Here is a 25,924-nt window from a genome sequence, read left to right as displayed (position 1 = left end):
TCGTCCGATGGCTATACCCCTTCCGGGGAGCTCGATAAGCTTCGGGCCTTTTTCTTTTTTCTTCCTCAAAATTTGCTAGAAGAAAAGCTCTCCTCGAATCTATCATGATAAAACAAATTGGATTAAATGACATCTCATCTCTCTCTCTTTCTCTTTGAAGCATATTTTGATTATGTCCGGATCTTTGAACCATTAGTTTAAATCCCAAAGTCCCGTCTCTCTCTCTCTCTCTCTCTCTCTCTCTCTCTCTTCTACCTTGGATCCTCAGATGGAATAAGTGGAGCTTGAAAAGTCGATTCCTGTTGACTGTTTCGTATTAGTCTCGTCAGAGAGATCAGAATTACCGGAGGGAACACACCAAAATGGTAGTATTTGTCAGATAACTTTTCTGAACGGGGTGCTTTGGCACCAACCAGTGCTGCACCACTCGTCGTTTAAGCAACACGATCACAAGCATCTTCCCCTCGATAGACTACAACTCCCACAGCCTTAGTTGCCTCGGTTTCTCAACGACCGGAGAAAGAATTGCAGCCGTTTGTCTGCCTTTTGGAATGTTGCCTTTTCACTTCGACTGTTGTCATCTGCGACTGGGATAACAGTGCTTGCTTCTCCAGCTACAATGCCTCCGATGGAGAATGTGCGTGCATACGTAATGTTACTATCACCTGCCCAACACACACAGTTCCGGTACAGTTAGTCATATGTTAGCTCGATAAATATTACATTATATGATATTATCAAATTAAATATAATATCTTATAATTAATGTTAAATTATGATTATGATTATAATATAATTAATAAAAATATTTCATTATAATATAATTTTTTTAGATATGATCTTGATGGGAGGGATACATCTTCTGCTCTAGCCAATAAAAAAATAAGTGATTTGGAATAATAGGTGATAGGGGATACATTGTCAGCTAATCATTAATCAACACATTACTACCACATGGTGCCTATATAAAGGGAGGAAAAGACGAATATCACCTCCAGAAATTTACCCACGTGAATGAAGATCTAAAACAGACAATCGCAAGCTTCATTCTTCTCATTTATTATCAAAAAGATAATTACAGTTTTCTTTCCTGTTCTTTATGACTAGAAATGCTATTGCAAATTTCATTCTTACCCTTTACAATTAGGTATAAAAGCTTGCCTGAGAAAGTGAGACTACTCATGTTTGTACTAATATACCTCAGGTTATAAGTGGGTGGAGGGGTGACATTCGTCAATGCGACGTATATTAGTACAAACTCGAGATTGACTACTTGAGGAAGTTGAGCAATTGGTTTGCCAACTTCGCCAAGCAACTGAAATAAGTCTGAAGCAAATAAACGAGCTATGGAGGATGAACTTAAAGCTCATCAAGTAAGTTGTGATAACGAATAGGTTGGCTCGAGATATGAGAGAATAGTTGGAGGTTGAGTGACGCATGATATCAAAATATCAGGAGGAGATGATCATCAATTATAAGACATTTGTTGGGTGTAAAAAAGGTCTAAAGAGAATAAGAGTCCTCTCGTATCAATTCGAGTATAAAATCGACTTAGCCCGTTACCCCAATCTAGAATTTGAGGAGGGTCCACTCACTAGTTATCTCAAGGATCATTAGTTATTGTTCTATTTTATAAAATTTGTACACGTGTAAAATATTTTTTTAAGTTTCAAAATTTAATATAAATAAAATTATTTTAAATAATTTTTTATTTTATTTATTTTGATTTTAAATTTTTATATCTTATGAATTAATGGGTAGTGAGAGAATGCTCTTAGTGACGTCCAATGGTAAGTGGCATCGAGCAACGTCTTCCTCTTTATCGAGTGATTTTTTCCTTTTACGTTGATTTACAACCGTCACAAGATGAACTATGACATTGAGCAACATTAGACGATAAAACGATGTTGAATAATGGAGTGGCATCGATGGACGTCGACCCAAATAAGATTTGGACGAATGAAACAACAATAACAATAATAATAATAATAATAATAATAATAATAATAATAATAACAAAAAAAATGCTATATCAAACACACCACTGATTATGCAGGCAAGCTTTTAAAAGCAAACACAAAAAAAAAAAAAAAATTCAATTTTTGTTTGAGAACTGAGGAAACACAAAGCATAACCACAATTCAACGAGAGACAAAAAAAAAAAAATGGCCCTATAAATGCGATCGCGAACTCGAGCGCTCTCAGCCACTCTCCTACCGTATAAATGGCCCTCGGTACGGCGGACGGTGATCTGGCCGTCGCTCCATCGAGCTTCGTCTCATCCTTTCGCCTCGAACCCTGAACAATTGGAACAGAAATACAAATCAAACGATGATAAAGCTGCGATTCTGCTCAATCTCTCCCTCTTGCCCCAACTCCCATCTGCCGGTACGTTTTTTTCCCCATCTCTCGCCCTCTCTGACGATCCATCGCGATCTTGTTGGGATTAGGGTCAGGGGATCTTCGTGATGATTCTTCCATTTTTCTTGCTTCTGGTCCTTCCTGGATCGGTAGGGGTTTAGGGCACCGTGGTGCGGTGTACGAATCAGAGACAAAGATCTGTGGGTGCTGAGGTTAAGGTATCAACAGCAAGAAAAGGCGGTACTGTGGAAGGCTAACAGGGCCTGACTCGATTTCCTTGGCAGCGGCGGGGGTCATGTGCGATGGACGAGGTAAACAACCAGACCAATGGCATAAAGGTTGAACGACAAGCTGTCGGAGATCGACGAGGAGTTGCATAACCCACAACCGACCGTGAATAAGAGGGAGACGATCCATCGGCTCGCCGCATCCAGTTTCTCATATCTGCTCTTCACGCCCTAGGATCATCAAAGACAGGTAAAATTGTCTCTCTCTCTCTCTCTCTGGATATTTTCTCTGTTCACTAAAGTGAAGACGGTGCTTATGTTTCTTCCAATGGCTTCAAGAAGAATGATGGTGAATGAAGACATTAAGTGAGAATTATCGTTTCCATTAATTATTTGTGTCAAATGATGAGGATATAAAGCGGAATAACCTTTGTATATGAATAAATACTAGAAGATCATGATATGCAGCGGAATTAAATGAAGTCACAATCAAATAGTCATAAGACAATAACTGAGATACAAATCTCAATCTCTTGCCCTAAACCCTAGCAATAATCACAATAGAATAACTGAGATAGAAGGATCACGTCACTGTCAACAATATCTAAAACCTCCCCAAGTAATCACAGCAAGAGTCTACTGTAGACTTGATCTAACCTGAGATGAGAACACTGCTAGATGATTGAGAACAACCTCTCTGTAGATTTGTCTTTTCCCTTTCTTTCTCTTCCTTTTCTGTCTTGTTTTTCTCCTTTTCTTCGAAATCCCGTGGCTGTTTTCTTCTCCCACATTGCTGCCCTATTTATATTTTTTTCTACCTCCAAAACGCAGCCACCACACCCCCCTAATGTTAATTAAGATTAGATTAAGAGGGGGTGAGCTATGGGCTGAATTTGTGGGCTGTCAGCCCAACATCAAATGTGTATAATATATATTTCCTCCTTTTCATTGGCCACTTTTTTCTTTTCGAAACTTTTGTCTTCGTCACATGACACCAAGTTGCCTGTTCATTGTTTGGATCATATCATTTACTTGATATCAAGGTTATACCCTTAGGATAGTTTGTAATGCCCGCTTCCATCCAAAGAAAGAGCAGAGACATTTGTATAATCCCAGTTGCTGATTCATCAACAAATTTGCAAAGAAGATACCTGATTCTGTTGATAATATGTATGAGGTACCTGATTTTACAGCCTAAGAAGACAGGAGCTAAGATCGTGTGAAAGATGAGAAAGCTACTGACACTGTCCTCTGCTTCTGTTGATGATGATGCTGTCAACAATGTTGTTCTTGCAAAGCCGGAAAGTGTACCAAGAAACTATGTCTAAGATGCCGGATGAACCAATTCAGTTTCAAAGGTTAGCTCTCACTCTCACTCGAACATGTTCGAGTGTCAGGGGCCATTGTGTGCTTCTGAAAGTGTTCCACACTCGTGAAATTAATTACTAGGCATTCTTTAAAGAAATGTATGATGGTCTTGTGATCATTTCGATGCATGTTATATTAATCATGCTTTTCAGGATTGGTAAATTCTGGTTTATATCACCCGACGAAGCTTCTTCACCGTCACAAGCACGAGGAACTAAATGCCTATAGCATCTACACCGGTCTTCACATGTTTCCGAGACCGGGGATGAGTAGGAAGGTGGTTCATATCATAATGAAGTTGCCACGATGGGGGTGCCTTTTGATAGTCGATGCTCCAGTCCAGAAGACCAAAGATTTAGTAAAACTTACCTGCGGAAGGTTAAAAAATTACAAAGTTGAATAGTTTTCATGTCCTCACTGGAAATAAAGCACGAGACGTGCAATGGTTTTTCCTTTTAGTTGCTTATGTATTCCTGCCTTTTCTCATGGAGCTAGAGTGGTATCTTGGTGAAACCTGTCTAACTTTAGAAAGCCATCGTCTTATCCTCGGAGCTGGAGAGGCATCAAGGTGAAGTAACCAATCCATGCAAGCCATTACAGAGTATATTCATGCATGTATTTGTGCTTGTACCATATTATATCGTTTGCATACTTGCTTAACTCAATTTCTGGATACGGTGTTCTCGGCAGTTATAGTAGTTGATCTACTGATTTATTTCATTAAGATGGATAACAAGTTGCAATTATAAATCCCGTCTTATTCTCAGAGCTGCAGAGAATAAGATGTAGGTGAAGTAATCTATCTAACTGATAGCTAGCCAGTATAGAGTAGATCCATGTTTTCTGCTCCATATTGAATATTTATGAATTACATTGTTCATCAAAGCACCTCCTTCTATTCACATGATCTGCACGTTTTTATGCTTGTTAGTATTTTTTTATTTGCTTGTTAACTCAGTTTCTCAGATTTTGGTGTTCTCAACATCCATAGTAGCTGATTTAGCACTGGTTATATTGATTTATCTCATTTAGATGGACATGACAAGTTAGGAATTCCTTTTCTTGATTGGGCAAATAATCAGAGGAAGTTAGCTGATGTTATCGATTGTAACAGATGAGAAAGTTGAGATGTCATTGAGCGTCTCTCTTTTATACCTCAGCTTTTGCAGGCTTTTTGCAACGTGTTCTTGATTGTGCTTCTGGTAGAAATTTCCCATATTCTTTATATATGTTCATGGATGTATTCTTAGAGAGATTTTGCTGGAATCTTGTCACCAAGATTAAGGCTATCCTCCGTTATTCTGCAGTGTTAAGAGAATCGATAAATATAAAACATGCAGTGTTTAAGGACCTTTAACATGCACAAAACATAGTGTTAATAGACATTTATGAAAGAAACCATTGAGCTTGATCTAAATTTATTTCAATATATCATAAAAGTTCAACGTCATGATGCTCTTTGGGTCTTTGATTTACATAAACATGTTCTATGGTTAAAAAGATATGTACAAATTGGAAACAAAGTTGACATGTTATTGATTTCGTGAAGAATACTTGCAGAGGATGATGACGTGCTTGATCAGTAGGGGAAGGGGGTGAGACGTGGAGACTTACTTGTGTATACAAATATTACATGCAGGTTTTCTTTCTTTCAAGAAGCCAACAGCCAGAGATAACGTTTGAGTTGAATGAGTTTTATGGTTGGAAGGGATCATCGTGCCTGCCACTTCCACGGCCATCGCTGTGACCAGTTGTCAACAGCTTTATCAAAGGGAGTACATGATTTACTTACTTTACCACATAACATGTTTCCTGCAGTTGGATGGTCATCCGGCATCCTGCATCCTGCATCCTGCATCCTGGTGGTGGTCGAATAGTAAAGGCGGTATCGCCGAGGTGGCGGTCCCCCCCCCTTTGTCAGGGGTTCAAAATCACGAGTTTGGCCATCTCGGACCTACAAAAGAGTGAGGAGGTAGGTAATCCATCCTATATGATCAACAAACCATGGAGATTTATGTGGTAAAATTCAACTAATTTGATCAAACTGCCTTTTTCCCTTTGTATTTCCCTTTGTATTTCCCTCGAGCACGTGCTAGGCAATCACAAAATGGGTATGTCGACTTCCAGATCAGTGCAGAAGAGTGCACGGAGCATGTGGAATGCGTTGATCCGGGAGCAAGGTTTCTACATCCTTCCTTGGTTGAATAGGATCTTTACAACTCATTACATGCAGTGTCATGTGGAGTGCATTTCTCGTGGTGCAACTCTCTTACCACATTTTCTACCACATTCGATCGGTTGGAAATTTGCTGTGTCTTTCAAATAAGACTAAGATAATTATTAGCGGTAAAATAAAATGTTTTGAATAAAAAACAAAGAAGATTAAATAATAATAATAAAAAACATGCCACGTATGTTAGCGTTTCCTCTCAAACCTTTGGACGTAGAGGATGTTTTCCCATTCTTCCACCAAATTCATTAGTTGGGAATAACAATCAGTGTGCTGTGAGGTGTGGATGTCATCATATCATGGGGGGGCTTCATTAATAAGACAATGAAATGTATTTCTTTTACCAAGTCGGATGTGCCTTCCCATAAAGAACTCGATGTCCCTCTCATAAGGCTGAGGTACGATGCCAGTATGTATATATGGGTCTTAAAAAGGTCTTGGTGGTCCACCCAAATAGTTAGATTGTTGCTACTAACTATCATCCCTGTATATATGGGTTTTAAAAAGGTATTCGTGGTCCACCCAAATAATTAGATTATTGCTACCAACCATCGTCCTAATCCGCGGGGCATGGCAACTACCTAAATTCCCTTTACTACCGGCAAAAAATACAACTTTTATGTAGTAATTGTTCTACTTTTGCTACTCCCAACCCCCATGACACTTGTTTGTATCCGTATATTAATCGGTAGGAGGTCTCTGTCTCGGCAAATGGTTAGCGTAATGACATTATGTTCTGAAATCAAAGCGAATTCGTTAATCACAGTGTGAAGGCCATACTTTGATGAACAGTGATGCCGCCATCTGAAAACGATCATCACGAGTCTATGACATGCAAAAATGGTTCTCTCACTTTTCATAGGTTTTTTTTTTAGCATATGCTCATATTAAAACATGACGACCTTTGAATTAAATAAAAAATAAAAAATCATGATGACCTCTTTAGATTTTTTTTGTTTTTTTTTTCTAATCTCAAACTTGGAGACAAAGAAGGAAAGACACGGAAACGAAGGGCCAGCTGACATTATCATATCCAAGATGTGCAGTATAAGATGGCAGGTTCAACTTTATATCGAGGGATGATCAGGACGTGGGAACTGGACCCTGTTTTCCAACGAGAGGTTAATCGGAGGATACTCTACAAGACCAATCCAAAGGGTAGTTCTTCTTTTGTATCGGCTGCAGTGGGGGCCACAACTTCTCTCCCCATCCATGCACACGGAGGCGGCCTGCTGTTCAAGCTTTTTAGGTGGGGCCAAGGAGGATCGTGTCTCCGCCCACGGCATCTGATCTCTCACCCGGCGGGAGGCTGTAGTGCCGTGCCCGATTAAATTCGGATGTTATAAATACATGTATATATCGGGAGGAATCTCCGCCATCGAAAGATCAAAATATAATAGGTTAAAAAGACTGCAAAGCTGCAACACCGCCCTTTCCTGTACCTTCCCGATCTCCATCACAACAATAATACTGTTATTATTATTATTATCACTAATAATAACATTATAGACAAAACTAAGGACAATCCAGAATTAATTAATGGTTGGTTTACTTAAAGAACCAAACGACGGCGACAAAGCCCGCTTCTTTTCTTGCCTCCCTCTCGCGTCTCTCGACAAACCAACGTTTCTCTCTTTTTTTCTCTCTCCACCTCCCCATGTGGCCGCCGTGGGTAAAGACCGCTCGATCCTCCGCTGCCGCCGGCGCCGTCTGCCGCTCCCCAACCTTCTCCTCCCCGACTCTCAGGGACCTCCAGGCCATCCTCCGCGACGACCACGACGCGGCCCATTCCTCATCTCCCACCCTCCGCCGCATCCTCCACCGTGCCCGCCTTGCCTCCTCCGCCCTCCGCGCCCTCCGCTCTGCCGTCTCCGATCCATACCGCCACCCCCGCCGCGGCGGCGTCGTCCTCTACTTCACCTCCCTCCGCGTCGTCCGCCGCACCTTCGAGGACTGCCGCGCCATCCGCTCCATCCTCCGCGGCCTCCGCGTCGCCGTCGACGAGCGCGACCTCTCCATGGACTCCCGCTTCCTCGCCGAGCTCCAGGCCGCCCTGGGCGTCCAGCGGCCCACCCTCCCCCAGGTCTTCCTCGCCGGCCGCTGCCTCGGCGGCGCCGACGAGATCCGCCGCCTTCACGAGTCCGGCGAGCTCAAGGCCCTCATCGAGGGGGCCGCTGCCCCCACCGTGGCATCCGCCTGCGAGGGCTGCGGCGGCGTGCGCTTCGTCCTCTGCGCCGCGTGCAGCGGCAGCCATAAGCGATACAGCGACAAGGGCGGGGGCTTCCGGACCTGCACCGAGTGCAACGAGAACGGGCTCGTCCGATGCCCCGACTGCTGCGCCGTGGCCCTCTGATCGACGTCGCAGCGCTGGGCCGGGGGAGGTCGCTTCTCTCCCCTTTCTTTTTTGGAAGAAGAAGAAGAAGAAGAAGAAGAAAAGGAGAAGGTTTTTCTTGTTCCCTTTCCTTGTGTTTGTTGGTAGAGTTAGCCGGAAAATGTAATTGTAAATTAGGCATATCAATTAGTGCGTTTAAGTTGTGGATTGAAACTGGGAATGGACGCCGGCGGTCAGGAAAACAGTAAATAGTAAGGAAATGGAAGAAGAAAAAAAAAAAGAGTCGATGGATGATGATGACAACCCTTGACGAGAAGGGTGACATTAACAATGACGGTGGAGTTTCCTTCTTCCTTCCAAGATCTTTCTTCTTCTGCTGCTTCTTTTGCTGCCCAATCATGGCACAAGTCTAAATGCTCCCAAGTTTCATAGTTTTCGTGATATGCATCTTTTGTTCTTGATTATTCTTTTCTCGTCAATTCGATCTAGAACGAAGAGCATGAGTAAAATCCATGCATCTACAATGTTTTTTGGAGGAGCAAAATAGTTGGCAAGGAAGAGGAACATGGATGGAACGTGGTTCTGACCTAATTTGTGCTCCATTGTCAACAACAATGGCAGCAGGTCTGGACCTACGCAATTATCACCCGCTCCGCCAGACTCCACTCCCGGATTGATGGTACGCCGAGTTTGTATGTTCTCGGGAAACAAAAATTTCCTTGGAGAAGCCAAAATTTGGTGCCCTTACCCTTTTTGTGCATCTTAAATGAAGTCATTTACTATTTAAATGCAAGTCTTGTTAACTGAAACCACTTCCAGACTCACTCCCCTCGTATTTTTAGAGAGCTAATCGAATGGTTCAGCAATCACGCTTCATGACCCCAATTTATGGATCATTCAATCTTAACGAGTCTCAATGAAACGCAGATTCACTTTCTCTCTCTCTCTCTCTCTCTCTCTTGGGGGGGTTCCGTGAGAAAGTCTCAACCGCTGCAGTGGAGTCGCTGTCCATCGTTATTAGTGGTTAACGCCGCAAAGATGGGCCTCAACTCTCGTGGCCACATGGGTATGTCATGGTGACAATGACGAACCATGCATGGTGGGTGGAGGCTCGTGCTTCCTATTCTTGGGAGCTTGGCCCCGTTGCTCTCTTTTTGATTTATTTGTCTCGCGGGTCGAGCCAGTCCGACGACCGGATTGGTGACGATGGAGGGGCCTCCTCATTTCAGACGCTTTTTGCCTTCAGGACCCACTCATCATATGGCATGGGAATTGTGCCGCGTTCTGGCACACTCCGCCATCTAGTTTGAACCTTTTGTAACTTGTTACCCTTGCAGACCACGATGGAGGGACCGTGCTATAATTGGGGTTTTAGGCGTGTCGTATGTGTCAAAATAACAACCGTTTGAAATCAAGCGTGTAAGTTGGAACTCGCCTCTCTCTGCCTTTTATGTCTGTTCACTAGAGCGACTAGTGGAGATGGTGCCCGCAGATCAAAGAGAAGGCGAATAACAAGATGCATAAAATTGAATTGCTAACCGAAGCATGCAGCAGATCACAAAACCAGCGAAAATTAAAAAGGAAATACGAAACTTACTTGTGAATCCCCACGATCGTAATACTCTCGGCTTCGGTTTCATCGAACTTTTTTCTGCTTCTCGAAGCACGACGCATAGGCCGATACCATTCTTCCCCATCGCCTTAGTTTCGCCCATGAAATCCATCTAACGAGTACCCTAGAAATAAGTAGGCCATAAATCGAAGTTCTATTTTGGATTCCATCAGCATCAGCTGGATGGATCGCAAGAAGCGAAGGAAGATGAAGAAACAAAAGGACTAAAAAACTTCAAAGCATCATCTGCCGAACATTTGCTTTACCAATTCAGTACAGATCGGAATCGTCGCGGTAGCGGCAATCGAACTCAAAATACGAAGGGGAAATCGATTCCTTCATCCACCGAAATAACGCAAGAGATCGGATGGGAACGATCAGGAGCACGGAAGGCGGGGAGGGTCGCCGCAATGGTGGCTCTCGACGTCGTGGGAGAGGGGCTGCTTCTGGAAGTTGTCCGCCATAGTTAACCCTCTTTTTCTTTTCGTGGGAGAGGGGGGGGAGTTGGAATTTTTGGGGAGCGGAACCTCTTTATATAGCGAGTGCTTCAGGCCTTCGGGGCGGGTGATGCTCGAGTTCATGTAAAGACCCAAGTGTAGGTGGGGTTGGCTTAATCTTGCATTCTACTCCGCTTTGTATGATAGATAGACACCGCAGGCTTTCGAATTGGACCAACAACTTTGCGATACGAATTTTGTTGTTTTGTAGCGGTTTAAGGCTTTATAAAACTCATCAAATTACAAACGGTAGATCAGATGAGGTACACAAATGAATTGATGGTCTAATTAAAATCATGATCTATCTGATTAGTGCCACTCATACATTAAGAGTCTTATATGACGACCATAACTCATCATATATGCCTACTCGTGATCGAAGAACACAACCTATATATGCGATCTCAACGACAGGTCTGAGGCACGCGTAACCCGAACGCCCACCATCATGTCAACACTTCCCATGTGCTTAGTCCATTTGGGGTCGAGTCAAGATGGCGTGGCCGACCGTTTGGACACCTAACCCGGCGGTGAGGAGATGATGAGGAGAGAGAGAGAGAGAGAGAGAGATAGGTGAGGAGATGATGAGCTCATGTGGTACGGGCCAAAACTCCATCGCACCTCTCACCCTCGTTAAGCTGAAACCACAATCCGTATCCACCACCATCACCCGCCTGCCTGCATGGCAGCCCAGCAGGCTCAAGCCTTCCGTTGGCACTACGACGATCTCGACGACAAGAACTTCCACGTCCACGGCGGCGCCCTCCTTAACCTCATCCTCCTCATCTCCGTCTCCGTTCTCCTGTCGTCCACACTTCTGTGCCTGCTCGTGAGGTGGGCGTATCGCCACAGCCGCAGGACGGCGGAAACAGGCTCGGTGAGCATGGCGCCGGCAGCCGGCCTCGAACCGCAGATCATCGGTAGCTTCCCGGTGCACCTGCACCGAGCATCGGGGACCAGCGAGGAGGCGCAGTGCTCGATATGCCTGAGTAGCGTGATGGAGGGGGATAAGATGAAGGTGTTGCCAAGCTGCGGCCACGGGTTCCATGTGGAGTGCATCGACGAGTGGTTACGGGCTCAGACGAGCTGCCCGCTGTGCAGGGCGTCCCTCGGTGAATCATCGCAGGCCGCGGAGCAGGAGGTTGTGGCCTGAGGGAGAGACGATGAGGGTTTTCGGCGTTGATGGTTTGCTAGAATTGAGGCTCGGGCGGTGGCTATTTCGAGCTGCCTTGCGTTTGTTCGAGACACCGAGAGCAAAGCAGTCCCGTGGTTCATATCGTCGGGCCACTCATGGTTCATATGGTTGGTTTCATCTTCCATGCCATGCATGTCACGTAGAAATGAGATTATATGCGTATTCTTTTCGTCTTTTTATGTCGGATGTCGCGTAGATATGATGAGAAGATGCCAGTTTCCTTGCCGTATCGTATTTATGTTTGCCGTACATGTCAATGGCTTCATCCGAACTTAATTACAGAGATCCGATATCCAGAGATTGAGAGGAGGATTGTATAGGGGATCGGATCTTACAAACATTGTATTGGGTTATACGTGACAAAAACCTGTTCAAAACTAGTAACATAACACGATAAGAGAGTTAACAGAATGCACCAAAGAGTGAGCCCGGATAACGTAGATCAAAGGTGTAGTTGAACGAACCCCCCTCGATCATCAAAATAAAATTTACGATTTGTAAGCATGAAACCTCGTGATCAAATCGATGCAATCCACACTAATTCCGAATGATTCGCTCCACACATATGAGTTTGGAATATTTATAACTCTTAATTATTATTAAAATTTTCTTTCAGGCTAAAGTAAATGCTAAATAAAACACATTTAATAAGATTTTGGATTTAAACATTCGATCGGATAGTGTCATGTTGTTTGCTTCCTTCCACGCGGCTGAAGTGAATGATTAAAAAGTAAAAAAAGGAAGTTAATCCTGTGGCTGCTGGGATTCGAGCCCAGGTCTCCACGGCCACAACGTGGAATTCTAACCACTAAACTACAGCCACGATTTGTTTTTGTTATTTGGTATTTTCATATTAAAACTTTTTTATTTCTAATAACTACCAATGTCAATCGTCCAAAGAAAACCCAAAATTAAGAATACATAAAACTTACATACTTTGCGTAAACAACATATTGCGTCCAACCATTAACTAAATGGGATCAGTCAACATAACAAGAATGGCGCCATCAAAGTACACGATAAATGCATGTCCTACATAGAATACCCTAATGCGATCGCATGGCTTTGCGTCTCCTGCTCACGAACACGTTGGACTGCGGCGCACCCGAAGAAGCTACCCTGCCCAACGTCTCTCTTATGGACCTGTTGAGGGAGCTCAAGCACACGCTTCTATCACCATCCTTCAAGAACAAGACGAAGACGTTCCGCGATCGTCCCCCCAAAGTCATCATGTCCGCTCTGACAGCTCGAAGCCCCAACCGGCGGAACGCATCGCTCAGTTCTTCCAACAAGTCCGGCCGATCGTCGCAGCAAACTGAAGCTTTTATGTACAGCTTATCGTCGTCGTCTCCCTCCTCCTCCTCAGGGAAAGCATGCTGATGCCCTGCATCGAATTCCACGTCGACTTCATTCACTTCAGCGGGGATTGCGATGGTTCCGTCGACGTCGAGCGCCCTTCTCTTCAGATCCCTCAGATGATCCACCACCCTGCCCAGCAACGACGCCTTGTCCATCTGCAGGCGGATGAGACCGGATTAGGACAAACGAGTATAGCAGACAAGAGTTTGGGGGCATTGCTGCAGCTGAAAAATGAGCCAAAAGCTTCCGAACGCTGAAGACACAACAGGACCGCTGTCCGAAGAGATAAGGAAGATGGTTGTCCATTTGTCCTGGTTTAATTACTGATCACAACCCCACGATGTGCGTTTTATAGCGGAAAAAGGCAACCAAACAAGCTTGCATATGTTAAAAATTAAGAAAGTGACAAATAGATAAGGTTGATGTACTCGACAAGCAAAAATAAACGAAGAGAACATATATTTTATCCACACAAATAAAAGAAGAAGAAGACTGTTACCGGATGATAGTCGATGACTACCATCACTATGTCATCTTTCATCGACAAGTTTAATTTCCTGCTTTATGAATCATTTGTACCTTGCTAAAATAACATCCACACAGGTGAAGGATAAACGTACCTTGGTAGAATTGGGAATCATACGCCGTAGGGTGGAAAGATGAGCGTTAATCCTCTCCCTACGCCTCCTCTCGGCCTCGCTATGGATCCTCAAAGCCGCCGAGTCCCTGGCCTCCGACGCCGGTTTGGCCTGCCCTGGAAGCAGCCGCAGAGGGGCCATGAGAGAAGAGCAGGAGCTGTCTTCTCTGCCCTCCTCAGACCAAGAGGAAGAAGCGAAGCATTCAGCCATCGGTAAGCCCCAAGTCAACAACCATCCCCAGTTTCACCCAAGCGCATTGATGTAGCATTTGAGTACTCCACCTCCTCATTTACTTTTTCTCCTTTTTGTCCGAGAGCTGCACTGGTTCCGACTCGGATTGGGTTATTAAAAATCACCACCGGACTGCAAACCACCAGAGTCGTATTCTATGAATATCTCTATTCCCAAAGAGCAAAGAGCACACGAAGGAAGGAAGGAAGGAGGGAAAGGACATCTCCTTTGGCATTATACGACGTGAAGAAGGGATGGTGCAAACTACAGGCATGATTGGAAAGGCATCCGTCATAGCCATTGTTTTCAGACTGTACTAAGGTTCCCCCACACAACTTACTGTGTTTCTCAGACCGTCCCTTGTTCGGGACTGCAGTAAGTATCTGTTGCTCCTGTTGTCCCGTGACGAAAGAATATGTATATATATATATATATATATATATATGCGTGTGAGTTCCAACACAGTGGAAACAGAGACAAAATTGTCGCAAACACAGTCGGGAGAAGCCTATGACTACAGTTTCAAACTTTGTTCCATGTTAAGCACATCGGTCAGAAAAAGGAACGATCACCAATAATCCCAAAACAAGATTCTTCTCGGATTCACCGGCAACATCGTATCCGAACAGAGATTGATCCTAGAAAAAACTCCATATGGATCGATTCCAGTGATAGTGATTGTTGTTGATTCACAGTAATTTTCTGTTTTTTTTTTTTGCCTAAAAAATTACTGTTGTAGTTGCGGGAACGTAATCTTCAGATCGTGTGACATGGTGGTGATACGATGAGGACCACCATCATCAGATTTGACAAGCTATCCTCGAGGTTGTCCCATAGATCATAAGGTCGGTCGGTTGATGATACTTTGAGACCTCCTCCATTTATTGCGACCCACCCAAACCGGTGGTCGGCGATTCCTGTGGCCGACTCCACCAAACTGACCTATGATAATTGGCTCATAAATCCAACAAGTCCAACAATCACAAGATAAAGATGGACAGAGACGCAGCCACAGAGACTTTATCCATCCATCCATCCATCTGTTTGTGGCTATTTTTCACATTTTCTTTCCATCTCCAACACACAGAAAATTCGGAAACGAACAATCTCGTGTATGTCGAGAATTAACTAACACATTCGGAGGAGAGTCAGAATAGTCGATTTCCCGAGTTCTCAAAAGCAGGACAAGAACATCAAGGCAGGCCACCGAAATAAACAAATCAAATCAAATCAATCACCTTCTTAAACACACCCATGATCTTGCTATCGTTCCAACTCACGACTGGTCTTCACATGGGCGGGCAGCTAATTGTTTTACCAATCACATCGTCTCCTATCTTATCGCTCACCACATGCCATCCATCTCTAGTCCCCAGCCACCAACCACCATAAGAATTCAATCATCATAGTATCACCTTAACTATGAATAATAATTTTTCAATCTGTTTCCCAGCTTACCTTTCTGACCTACCTTTGCTTCTCATTGGGAGCAAAGGTGCGTCCCATATCGGACCCACAATCACCTCGAATATAAGGCATGTAGCCATAAACAGTCGGCAAAGGTATAACCTTAGAATGCTAGTACTTGGAAATTCTTTGATGGCTGGACAATAACTAAGGTGACTCAAAAAGATGCGGAGAATCATACTACACAAATCAAGTAATAAACATAAACTAACAAAAAGAGACGCTAGATGTATACGCCTTGTGGTAATGCCGTGAACTCGAAGAAGATGGGGCACTCGAAGAATCAATAGTTCGTGCCAGATAAGAAATTTATGCTAGCAAAGAATGAACGAGATGCTCACCTTCGACAGAGTCGAAGCGGATGATGCAGAACATCGATTCGCCATCACTGCTCCATGCCACAGGTAGTAGGACTTATCGTTGCCGGCATGCTCCTGGATCTTAATCGTTGGCACAAACTGCATGCGAAACGAAGTCGAAAAGAAATGGGGGGAAATGAGGACAAATCGAAAGCTCAACAAAATCTAAACAAGCAGCAAGAACAGAGCTTAAAATCAACAAAAGGAATGAGCGTTGAACCAAGATGGTTGTTGGCGTGATCTTGAGGGTCTTGGACTGCCGGCCGCGTCACCCTGTGCTTCCGGGAACTTCACGTCCCCGGTCCCCCTCCCCTTCCACTGATTACCCTATTTATCAAATCGGTACATCTACGCATTTCAAGCGGAGGAGCATCATCATCATCAGCCACGACGGCAACAGAAGCAGACAAAGGAACCCACAAGAAATCGATAGGAACACCGTCATCGACGAGGATCAAGATCGACTTACAGATCAAGGAGCACGTCCTCGTCCTCCTCGCCGGTAACGACTGCAACCTCCGCTAGGGCCACAATGGGGGGCGATCCGAGATCCGGTGTCCTCGGCCTCTTGGGGCCACCGGTCAGAGATCGGGACCGGTGCTTGCCATGAGAGAGCGATCACGAATTCTTATAAACCACCGATTCATGATTAGGCGGGAACCCACGCAATGGTGAAATGGTTGGGAGCAGGGCGAGGTATGGGATCAAGTCAAACAAAACAACGATCATGGGAGAAACCACAACCATAACAATCCGCCAATACAATTCCAACATCATCGCTGGTGGCCTCATACTTTAAAACTGTAGTGGTATGTGTCATTGCAGACAATCCATAATAGTCCCGCCCTAGAAATAACTTCGAAACCATCATTGTTGTCTTACAAGTTAGATAAACCACCAGCAACTGAAAACTCAAAAATCATTTTTTAGTCAACATATTTTTCGAAAACATTTTTCACTCAGTTTTAAGTGCATAACTGAAGCAATAGAGAATCTGTGTCTTCATCTTGGGCGGAGCTCGTAAGATTTTTCGATACAAAATCCAAAATCATTACTCAAAATTAGAATATTTTGCATTTTCATTTCCATAAATAAACATAAAATTCATGAAAGGATGACGCTCGGGAAGCCACTAATAAATGTAATAAAGGTGCACCAAAACTTTCTAGCTTAGTCACTAAGCCGCTGTGCTATTTGATGCACTATCCTTGGGTTCAGATTCTACTGCATCATCCTGGGTGTCTCCTTTCTTGCCTGCAATAGCAAAGAAAAACAAAAGAAACAGAGATTTAAGACTATCCATTCACAGAATAAATCGCCCTAATCATATATATCAGCCAAATCACGTGTTCAAAGCATGGCCTATACACAACAACAAAAAATCATCAGAAAATTGAAATCTTTAAATCAGGTGCCAAGTCGCAAGCTTCAGATTGCTTGCCACCCACCCACGACAGCAATTCACTGAATGATTTCAAACTAGAATTTGGAAGGAAAAGACCACCGCTCAAGTTAAGAACAAATGTCTTCGTACCTTTTTTCTTCTTTCCTCCACCTTTCTTCTTTGTCTTTGTTCCCAAGGCCATCCATGCTTTAATTTCGGCATTGTCATCAATCATTTTGGAAGGCAGCAATTGTTGAAGTGGATGAGAGGTAATCCTGTCTGACCCATTAGGCATCAACAATACTGTAAATTTAATGTGCGCAACCAGGTCTCCTGTAAAGTAAGTAAAAAGGTTAACAACTTCTTTGTCAAGTTTCACAGCATGATACAGGAAAGAACAATGAACAAATGAGGCCAACCAAACGACATACAAATGTCTTGTAGAAAAAGAGAGAAAAAAGGAGTACCAGGCTTCTCATGCAACACAGGGTACGGCTGTAAAAGGTCATGGTTCACACATTCAACAAGTCCAAGACGAGCTCGCTTCTCTTCCAAAGCCCTGTTTAGAAGAAAAAGAAGCACACAGTTCACACCAAAGAAAGAAAAAGGAAAGACTGCTTCAACTCTGGCAAAGAATAGAAAATGACTAACCTTGCAGAAAATGGCATGATTGGAAACTTTTGGCTTATTTCGCTGAAAATGAACCTTGAAGACTTCATTTTTAGGTGGTAATTTTTATCGACAGCTCTTTTATAGATTGTAGTTTGCTTCTCATCCAACAGTTTTGGCTGCGAGTAACATAATAAATACCGCAAATCAGTATATGAGACTAAGATTTGTGCAAATAAAGTAGCAATTTATCAAGAGGCAGGAATTTTAGTGATGATCATCGCATGAGACATCTTTCGGATAGTCAGTCTCACCTTTCCTTCACCTGTACTAGTCACAACATCAATTGCATATACTTCATTTTCTTCAAATTCGAATTCATCAACACGTGTTTCAGGGTTTGTTACACTGATTATGACTTTGTTCCCATCAATTACAAACTGCTTTAACTGATGACTAAGCACTCCTTCAACAATTTTGCAGTCATAGGCAGCAGCTACCTTCTGAATAGCTTCTGTAACATCCTTGTTCTGCCACAGCAAATAAGCATGATAAGGATCTGAAACTAGCTGACAATTCACAAGGCACATAGGAGCACCTGCTTGTAATAAGCATAATAGAGTAACATAAAAAAAAAGATTCACAATTAGATATCTAGAACCCATTCCTCATGTAGCTGAAAAGTATTTAAGGTTATACAAAGAATTTAGGGGGGGAAAAGGAAGTAACACAAATCAAAGAGTACATGTGGAGGTACATAATTATACAAATCTACACATCACAAACAATAATCAATATACTAAAAATAACATGAAAAATTCATTCATTCCAGATGCAATATATATATATATATATATATATATATATATATATATATATATATATATATATATATATATATATATATATATAGTTGATTATATTCTGTGAAGAAGATAGCAAAAAAAACCCAGAAAGGCATACCAATTGTAAAACAATTGATTAAACAACATGAGGGTGAACATTGTTTGAAATCCAGGTGACTGATTTTGTATGAATTTCTTTAGCCATTACAGAAAATGATATTTTGTTTCATAACTCTTAAGTTATTAAACTCAAGTGATTTCAAGGCCAGTTGAATGGCATACTCAAAACATCCATCCAAATGAAGGATAAGTTGGACATTTAGTATCAATTGTAATGTACAGATGATCATATACGTCAGAATAATACAGGAAAGTTTCAAGCTTTTACATAATCTAATCAAAACAATAAGATGACAACAACAAAACCACAAGCCCCAACTATTTGGAGTTGGCTACATGGATCCTTTTCCGCCATTGACATATTTAGTTAAACATCTTATTGTCTTAATCAAAACAATAAGATATTTAACTAAATATGTCAAAAAAAAGGTTAATTACTACACTATTGGGCACCTCTCAAATAAGCCAGTGCAGATCCACAACTGCAGTGGTGGTCAGTTGACTCCTATGACAACCACTTCAGGCTGGATTTATGTTCCGCTGTCAAACAAACTGAGTTCGAAAAAGGTTCTCCCCCCACCCATCCAAAAACAACTAGTCCTCCCTCTCCTTCGTTGGGGGTTGTCTTGAGAGACGAGGAAATAGGATGAGAGTGCAACAAGTGGAGCGCAAGAAAAGGTAAAGAGACCCTACTTTTCTCAGTTATTTTACTTCTTTGCTAAATTCCAGCGATCTTGTAATTTATTTATTTTTGAACGATCATAATCTCAGGTTTCCTAAAGGGCTAATGATGATCTCAATCTAATTTTTAAATTCCAGAAGACTGGCCTTCAAATAAACTTTTCCATAGCATCAAATCACTAAGATATACTAAAACAAATCAACAGTACCATTAGTACAGTAAGATATTTATCGGTCCATGAACAATGACAGCTAGAATAGATCGAGTGAAATAGAATGCTTAAGCAATATAAAGCTATCAGGATTATGATAGCGAGCATTTGGAAGATCTCAGACACACAATCTGCAACAAAATCCAAACTGAATTTACAAAACAGCCATATTGCCAATATAACATTTAACCCACTAGCTGCACAGTCCACACAACTAATCACAACTGATCTTCTAGAAATTCGCAATGCTTGCATCTGGTATAGGCAAGGACTTCAAGGTATTCAAATGAATCTAAACAAAATAGATCTGACCCAAGGTCCATCTACAAAGATATACACTTTTTTGTTTTCTGCTTATATCAGTCGCTATTCACCAGCTCTTAAAATATATGGTCTTTAACAGGCACTTAAAAAGAACAAGAAGAACAACAGCATAGACTTCCATCCATTACCTGGTTCAAACGCACTGCATGTGTGTCAATGTAGACATAAGTGATACCTTATGTTTAACGGTCGTTTCCTCTGATAAACTAAAAGAATAATAAAATAGTTTTATCGGAAAAAAAGAACCTCAAAATAAAACTTTAACCAACTTCCTCCAGGAACCACAAGAAACCAAGAACATTCTGGCAATGACATAATATAGAAAAACAACTAATAGAAGGTTGCACTATAAAAAATCCAACATAGGCCAACCACCAATTATTGACATTCACCCTATCTAGCATCATCCCCCAAGCAATGAAACAAAGGTCACTTCGTTGGCATGTAGTTAAAAAAAAAAAAATTAACACAACCAGAATACACTCTATCGATAAGTCGAACATTTTCAAAGCTACCAGTGACCATGAAAAACGATTTCAGCTTTATTCTGCATTTAGAAAACTCCAAAGTCCAGATACCTTTTTTCCGGGCCTCACAAGCCTTAAGGCAACTTCTGCTGCGGTATTAGCAGCAGCAATCACATCTGCGGCTCTACCAGTCACAGGCCCCTCCTGGATAACATGAGTGTGCCCCACCACTGCAATAAACCCATCGATGTGGCATCCCATGTCACTGAAAGACAGAGAACCACGGAACAGGTATAAACATGGCCACTGCCTCAAACAAGCCAATATGCAGAGAGCAAGCTAACAATCTAGACGAGCCAACACATACATTTTCACGATGTCATTCTCTTCCAGAACAGCGTCGTCGCTGGCGAGTGGTGAGAAATGACACACGGTATTATTGACAGAAATGCATGTGGGAAAAGCTACACCCCTCTCGATCTTTCTTTTTACATTCTTGTATATGTTCCCAGCTTGCCTGTTGCAACCAATGCAAACTTCAACTTGCGCACTAGTGCATAAATCAAAAGTAGAGAAAGTGGATGTTCTATATGAAAGGAAACATAAAAACGAACAAGAAAACGTACTCCCTGATAAAAGCGTCGCCTTGCTCGCAAAGATCAACAATCTTGGCTTTGGGCTTGCACTTGGATGTCACCAACTGAAGCGCCTCTGCACGGTGCAAAAATTAAAAGTTGTTTCATGTAAAATTTCACATCGGAGGATATCATAAATAAGGTCGGAAACACTACTGTTGACGATCTCAGCGGCGCTCTTGTACTTGGTGACGACATCGGGGGAGGTGAGATCCAACTCCTTCTCCTCTCTCGCTTCATCATCCGACATCTCTCTAAACCCTACACCCTAAAAACACCAAACGAAAGAAATCACAGAAAGTAAATGGAAAAAGGATAGCATTAAAACAGAAGAATCATCAGAGCACCCAAAATAGATTGGTACCAGGGAGAAATCAGATGGAGAGCACAGCAATCGGTGCGCCGATTTAGGAATTAGGCCTTCGGGCAGGCGGCGTAATGGATCGGTTGTGGGCTAGGGCAATCCTTTCTACTTATATCGAGCACGAGGACGTGTAGAAAGCACGAGACACACACGTGCTCGAGGGTTTTCGGCATTGATCCTTTTTCACGTAAGCCCCTGCATTTGTTTGAATCGGTCCTCGATCCCCAGTTCTTATAACGAATCGAATCTATACCAAAGCATCCGACCCATTTGCGATGGATTGAGAATTTCAAATCTTATGCTGTAAATTTTGAGCCTACTAATTAAGTTATTTGTTAAAGACTTCACCCCATCATTGTAGAGTTCTGCGATTAAATTGTGTAAATTTATAATTGATATATAAATAAACAAATAAATAAACATAATAAAATTAATATAAAATTAATTAATACGAACAAACATCATCTTAGCAGTAGCGGATCACCATGTCATCGAGCCGAGTACGCCTCCGACTATTGCCATCAGAATCGGGACAGCGTGTTACACGATGAATGTGAGACGATGTTAATCCTATGATGCATTGCTGCCAGCCATGATCGGTGATCGGTTCTTTTGTCGAACGAACACATGTTGGTTCCTATTTCTTTCGCTTCGATTCGTACTCATATTTGTTTAATCTAACGAGCTTCTTCTACATGTCATGTTTTTCTCTGAGCTGTAAACCCAAGCGGGCAGGCAGGCAGGCAGGCAGGACGGAGGAGACGAACGGAGAAGAGTGAAAGGAACAACCAGATAACAGAGATTCTTTGATGACTTCTCTCACAGAAATACCTTATATTGATAAGGGGCCCGAAGGTATTCTTATTGAGGTATAAAAGGATAAGAAAGCAGACTAATTAACTAGCTTATTTAATTAATCACGAGACTCTAAAAGATATATGATGAATGAAGAAAGAGTTTTTTAGTACCAATTTATAAAAATAAAAATGATCTAAAAAATTATTCAAATTATAGAAAAAATTAAAATCATAAGTCATATTAGTGAAAAAAAATATCGAAAATAGAATAAACCTTGAAATAAATATCTCTGAAAATCAATTTGATTTTGTGATTAAAAAGTCAACCACATAATTTTTTATTTATTAATATAATTAATGAAAAATGTAAATAACAAAAAAAATGATTTACATATGATTTTTATTGATTTAAAGAAAATTGATTTCTAGAGATTTATTATAGTGAGTTTTAGATTAAAAAATGTGTATTCACTAATTATATTGATGTTACTAAAAACATATACGAGAATATAGTCATTACTGTTAGAACTACATTAAGTCAATTGATCTATATTAAGATTACATCAATTGATCTATATTAAGTCCCTATTTTTTTATATTGATAATAGATAAATTTACTGAATCACTTATATAAATACCTCATAGATGTATGTTATTTATTAATGATATTATCTTAGTTAATAAAAATATTAGACATATAAGAATAACATATATAAAAAGTTTATATCGTTCAGATACAAAATATTGATATAGATATATAAAATTATAAGAAAAGATATTAAAAAATACTTATATTCGTAAACAAATATGTATCACTTTGATAGATAATAAGATGAGAAAAAATTATTTAAAATGATATGATTATATACTTAAAAGACCTCTGGATGCGCGTAAGGAAATGTGAAATAATTAATGTTAGTTGTACAATTGATTTAAGTATTCTATAAATAAAGATTTAAGTATTCTAAACTTAACTAAATATATAACTTTTTATAGATCTCAATAACGATAAAATTTATTATTGTTGTTGTTGTTGTTGTTATTTAAGATGTGTATTGTACAATCCCGTATATCAGTATTTACATGTGAAGTTATGGGTTGAGAGATGGTTGTACTATAAATGTGCAGACACGATTCTAGTGATCGAATGAAGACTAATGTTTTCTATACCTAATCAACTGTTTCTATATGCGGCTTATATCACGACCAAATACAAAGGTGGTAGGTAAGCCAGTTGATAGCAACATAGAATCTATTTCTCCAACTAATCACCCGAGTTAGATATGCAGATCGCCAAATGAGCCAGCTGACAAAACCTGCAAGAGAAATCCCCCGTGCATCCTGCAAAAGCTTACAAAATAAGCTTTACTTTGACAGTAAAACTTCAACATGATGATGATGATGATCTTATTTTTGTTTTGCCGAAGGTCTACGAGAGCTTTGTATCTTCCAACCGTAGCCATGCTTCCAAGATGCCTATATACAAAAGGGTCACCAAGTCTTTATGTTTGCTGCATAGCCTCCACCGGCGTTAGCAATTCCATTTAATAGACGAGCTAGAAATTTCCCCTCCCTTTCTGCAACCTGCTTTTGATTTCAGGAGTCACTTCCAGTAAAACAAGTTCAGGACTATAGAATAAAACAGATTTTGACACAGGACAAGCTGTATCAAGATTCAGCTCTGTATATTTTGCAACCAAGAGGATAGCTGTTCATGAAGCAGAATAACAACGATAAATGAAGTATTTTGTTTACTCTTCTTCTCCATCGATTCCACCATTCGTCTTGCTTTGATTCTATTCTCTGTTTCCTTTTCATGTAAAACTCTATTCACTCCCATCTTTACAAACTGAACCCAATACTCTACTAAAACAAAACAATCCAAAGAAAAAAAAAGGAAGATAATACCTGCCACCAGGTGATTTTGGAAGTTGTAAAGATCTAACGAGCGGCGAGGGACCAACGCCCGTAGACCACACAAGAAGTCCGTATGGGACCTCTGATCCATCATCGAGAATTATCTTTTCAGGTTCAACATCCTTTACAATCTCAAAGGGGAGAGATGATATTGGAATCCAAACTCAAGATTCTTTTAAGTTAGATCACTCGTAATTAGTCAACAGTATCAGAATAAGCATCACTTGTGTGTCTGAACCCTCATATTTATACGATGTTTTTACAAAAGTGAAAGATCCATGCAGCTTTAACCAAAACCATAATACGATGGGAGGACTTTAGGAGCCACAACCGTTGGAAAGTACATAATCGAGTTAATCATTCGACGAGAAACATTAAGATACAGAAGATAACATTCAAGTGAACCTCATATTCATTCGGGGAGATGCAGACGACGTCGTAGAGGCGGCTGTCGATGCCCTTCATCAGCCGGCACCCGGCCCATCCCGTCCCATGCACCACCACCCGCGGCTTCTGGGCCCCGGGCGCCGGAGAAGGTGGAGAGGAGTCGAATCGAGGGAGGGAACGAAGCCAGGCCATTCCTCGCGAGAGAGAGAGAGAGAGAGAGTGGGAGAAATCTAACGGCCAAATGGTCGGAAGAAGGATTGCGGTTGGGGAAGCGAGGGCGGCGGTGTGACAGGTGGCGGGAACACTTGGCCTTTAAATCGAGGAGAGGAACTCTCACCATTGGATGATGGATGGACGATCAACATGCAACATGGTTTCACCGAACCTTCGGGGCCGATAGAGGTCGGGTGACCGCCGCTCTCGACGGTTCTCCGACTTTTATTATGTGCTCGTATACATAATAATACATGTTAAAATTAAACATAATTTTATTGTTTTTTAATGGTGACAGAAAGACACATATATATATATATATATATATATATATATATATATATATATATATTATATATAGAGATTTAAAGCCAATCTTGATTGTGTAAATTAATATTTGGAATATTTTGTAGGAGTGTGTGTCCTCCGGAATCGCTAACTTAGGTGGATTCAGATCTCGCTCGCGACCGATGACACATCTTGCATCCCGCGGCATGCACTTTAGAATCTTGTACGGCGGCCGATCCTACATGCTCCCCGGCACTAGCGAGCAGACCACCTCATCGTCAAGCCGAGATTAGGTTTAGGACTTCCTCCTCAGCCCCACCCGCCGACGAAACCACATGGTGATCAGGAGGAGGGGCAGCACAGCAGCACCTTGATGTCTCTCTCCACCATAATTGAAGGAAAGGAGGAGTTGTTTAAATCTTTTTGCCCTTGCTTTTACCAGTGGATCACGGACTCGCCACGAGCAGGTCTCCCCCACCCACCTCCCTCCCTCCCTCCCTCCCTCCCTCCCTGCGCAAACGAAGCTCGAGAATATAGGATGAGACAAGGTACAAAATGTCTGTCGATCGAGCCAACGAGCTTGCTTGTGCAGCGCGCACATCCCGCTCCCAACCTTGGTGTCCTGTCATGCCAAATCCACATCGCCTCCACTCGTTGGTCACTTTCCAAGATTGCGTGATCCAAGAAACTCAACTGCTTTCCCAGTAGCGGTCGATAGAACATGAGTGAGAGCGCCTGTTGTCGCCCACTCGACTATAATTGTTCTAGTCGTGCGGTACACCTCACAAAGAGTAAGCTTTCCTAC

General features: G+C 41.9%; 4 protein-coding genes, 1 long non-coding RNA gene and 1 other non-coding gene across 12 annotated transcripts; 3 read left to right on the top strand and 3 right to left on the bottom strand.

The window, feature by feature from the left end:
- Nucleotides 1-2,169: 2,169 nt before the first annotated feature.
- LOC135638183 (uncharacterized) lies at nucleotides 2,170-6,243 on the top strand. 5 transcript variants are annotated; one of them, XR_010496543.1, is made up of 7 exons: nucleotides 2,172-2,388; nucleotides 2,515-2,838; nucleotides 3,782-3,946; nucleotides 4,109-4,334; nucleotides 4,452-4,524; nucleotides 5,517-5,928; nucleotides 6,053-6,243. It is a non-coding gene; the product is annotated as an uncharacterized LOC135638183 (long non-coding RNA). The 5 variants fall into 5 exon arrangements; XR_010496540.1 differs by having other exon boundaries at nucleotides 2,180-2,388; nucleotides 5,596-5,928; XR_010496542.1 differs by having other exon boundaries at nucleotides 2,170-2,388; nucleotides 4,109-4,524.
- Nucleotides 6,244-7,787: 1,544 nt separating this feature from the next.
- Nucleotides 7,788-8,878, top strand: LOC135638616 (uncharacterized protein At5g39865-like). The gene has a single exon (XM_065151819.1). It carries the CDS (start codon nucleotides 7,844-7,846, stop codon nucleotides 8,537-8,539), a length of 696 nt encoding a protein of 231 aa, XP_065007891.1. The 5' UTR covers nucleotides 7,788-7,843; the 3' UTR covers nucleotides 8,540-8,878.
- A 2,431-nt stretch (nucleotides 8,879-11,309) lies between these two features.
- Nucleotides 11,310-11,780, top strand: LOC103986458 (RING-H2 finger protein ATL66-like). The gene has a single exon (XM_009404479.3). The coding sequence runs from the start codon at nucleotides 11,310-11,312 to the stop codon at nucleotides 11,778-11,780; it is 471 nt and encodes a 156-aa protein (XP_009402754.2).
- Nucleotides 11,781-12,573: 793 nt separating this feature from the next.
- Nucleotides 12,574-12,645, bottom strand: TRNAH-GUG (transfer RNA histidin (anticodon GUG)). Its single transcript has one exon. It is a non-coding gene; the product is annotated as a tRNA-His (tRNA).
- Nucleotides 12,646-12,703: 58 nt separating this feature from the next.
- Nucleotides 12,704-16,505, bottom strand: LOC135638252 (transcription factor bHLH30-like). Of its 2 annotated transcripts, XM_065151290.1 has the most exons (4): nucleotides 16,346-16,505; nucleotides 16,097-16,224; nucleotides 15,859-15,975; nucleotides 12,704-13,336 (listed from the first exon to the last, which is right to left on the bottom strand). In XM_065151290.1, the coding sequence occupies exons 3-4, from the start codon at nucleotides 15,901-15,903 to the stop codon at nucleotides 12,869-12,871; spliced, it is 513 nt and encodes a 170-aa protein (XP_065007362.1). In that variant the 5' UTR covers nucleotides 15,904-15,975; nucleotides 16,097-16,224; nucleotides 16,346-16,505; the 3' UTR covers nucleotides 12,704-12,868. The 2 variants fall into 2 exon arrangements, with proteins under 2 accessions (XP_065007362.1, XP_065007361.1); XM_065151289.1 differs by lacking the exons at nucleotides 16,097-16,224; nucleotides 16,346-16,505 and adding an exon at nucleotides 13,802-14,182.
- Nucleotides 16,506-16,854: 349 nt separating this feature from the next.
- Nucleotides 16,855-21,641, bottom strand: LOC103986077 (ERBB-3 BINDING PROTEIN 1). 2 transcript variants are annotated; one of them, XM_009403954.3, is made up of 10 exons: nucleotides 21,518-21,641; nucleotides 21,310-21,421; nucleotides 21,145-21,229; nucleotides 20,886-21,035; nucleotides 20,630-20,783; nucleotides 18,184-18,399; nucleotides 17,912-18,048; nucleotides 17,728-17,819; nucleotides 17,411-17,593; nucleotides 16,855-17,130 (listed from the first exon to the last, which is right to left on the bottom strand). In XM_009403954.3, exons 2-10 carry the CDS (start codon nucleotides 21,401-21,403, stop codon nucleotides 17,054-17,056), a joined length of 1,188 nt encoding a protein of 395 aa, XP_009402229.2. In that variant the 5' UTR covers nucleotides 21,404-21,421; nucleotides 21,518-21,641; the 3' UTR covers nucleotides 16,855-17,053. The 2 variants fall into 2 exon arrangements, with proteins under 2 accessions (XP_009402229.2, XP_009402230.2); XM_009403955.3 differs by having other exon boundaries at nucleotides 21,310-21,414; nucleotides 21,518-21,602.
- Between the last annotated feature and the right edge of the window lie 4,283 nt (nucleotides 21,642-25,924).

The sequence above is a fragment of the Musa acuminata genome, chromosome BXJ3-5, assembly GCF_036884655.1.
Source record: "Musa acuminata AAA Group cultivar baxijiao chromosome BXJ3-5, Cavendish_Baxijiao_AAA, whole genome shotgun sequence".
In the NCBI taxonomy this organism is placed as follows: Eukaryota; Viridiplantae; Streptophyta; class Magnoliopsida; order Zingiberales; family Musaceae; genus Musa; species Musa acuminata.
The sequence above is the reverse complement of the archived record's forward strand: the minus strand, read 5'-3'. Positions and strand labels throughout refer to the sequence as shown.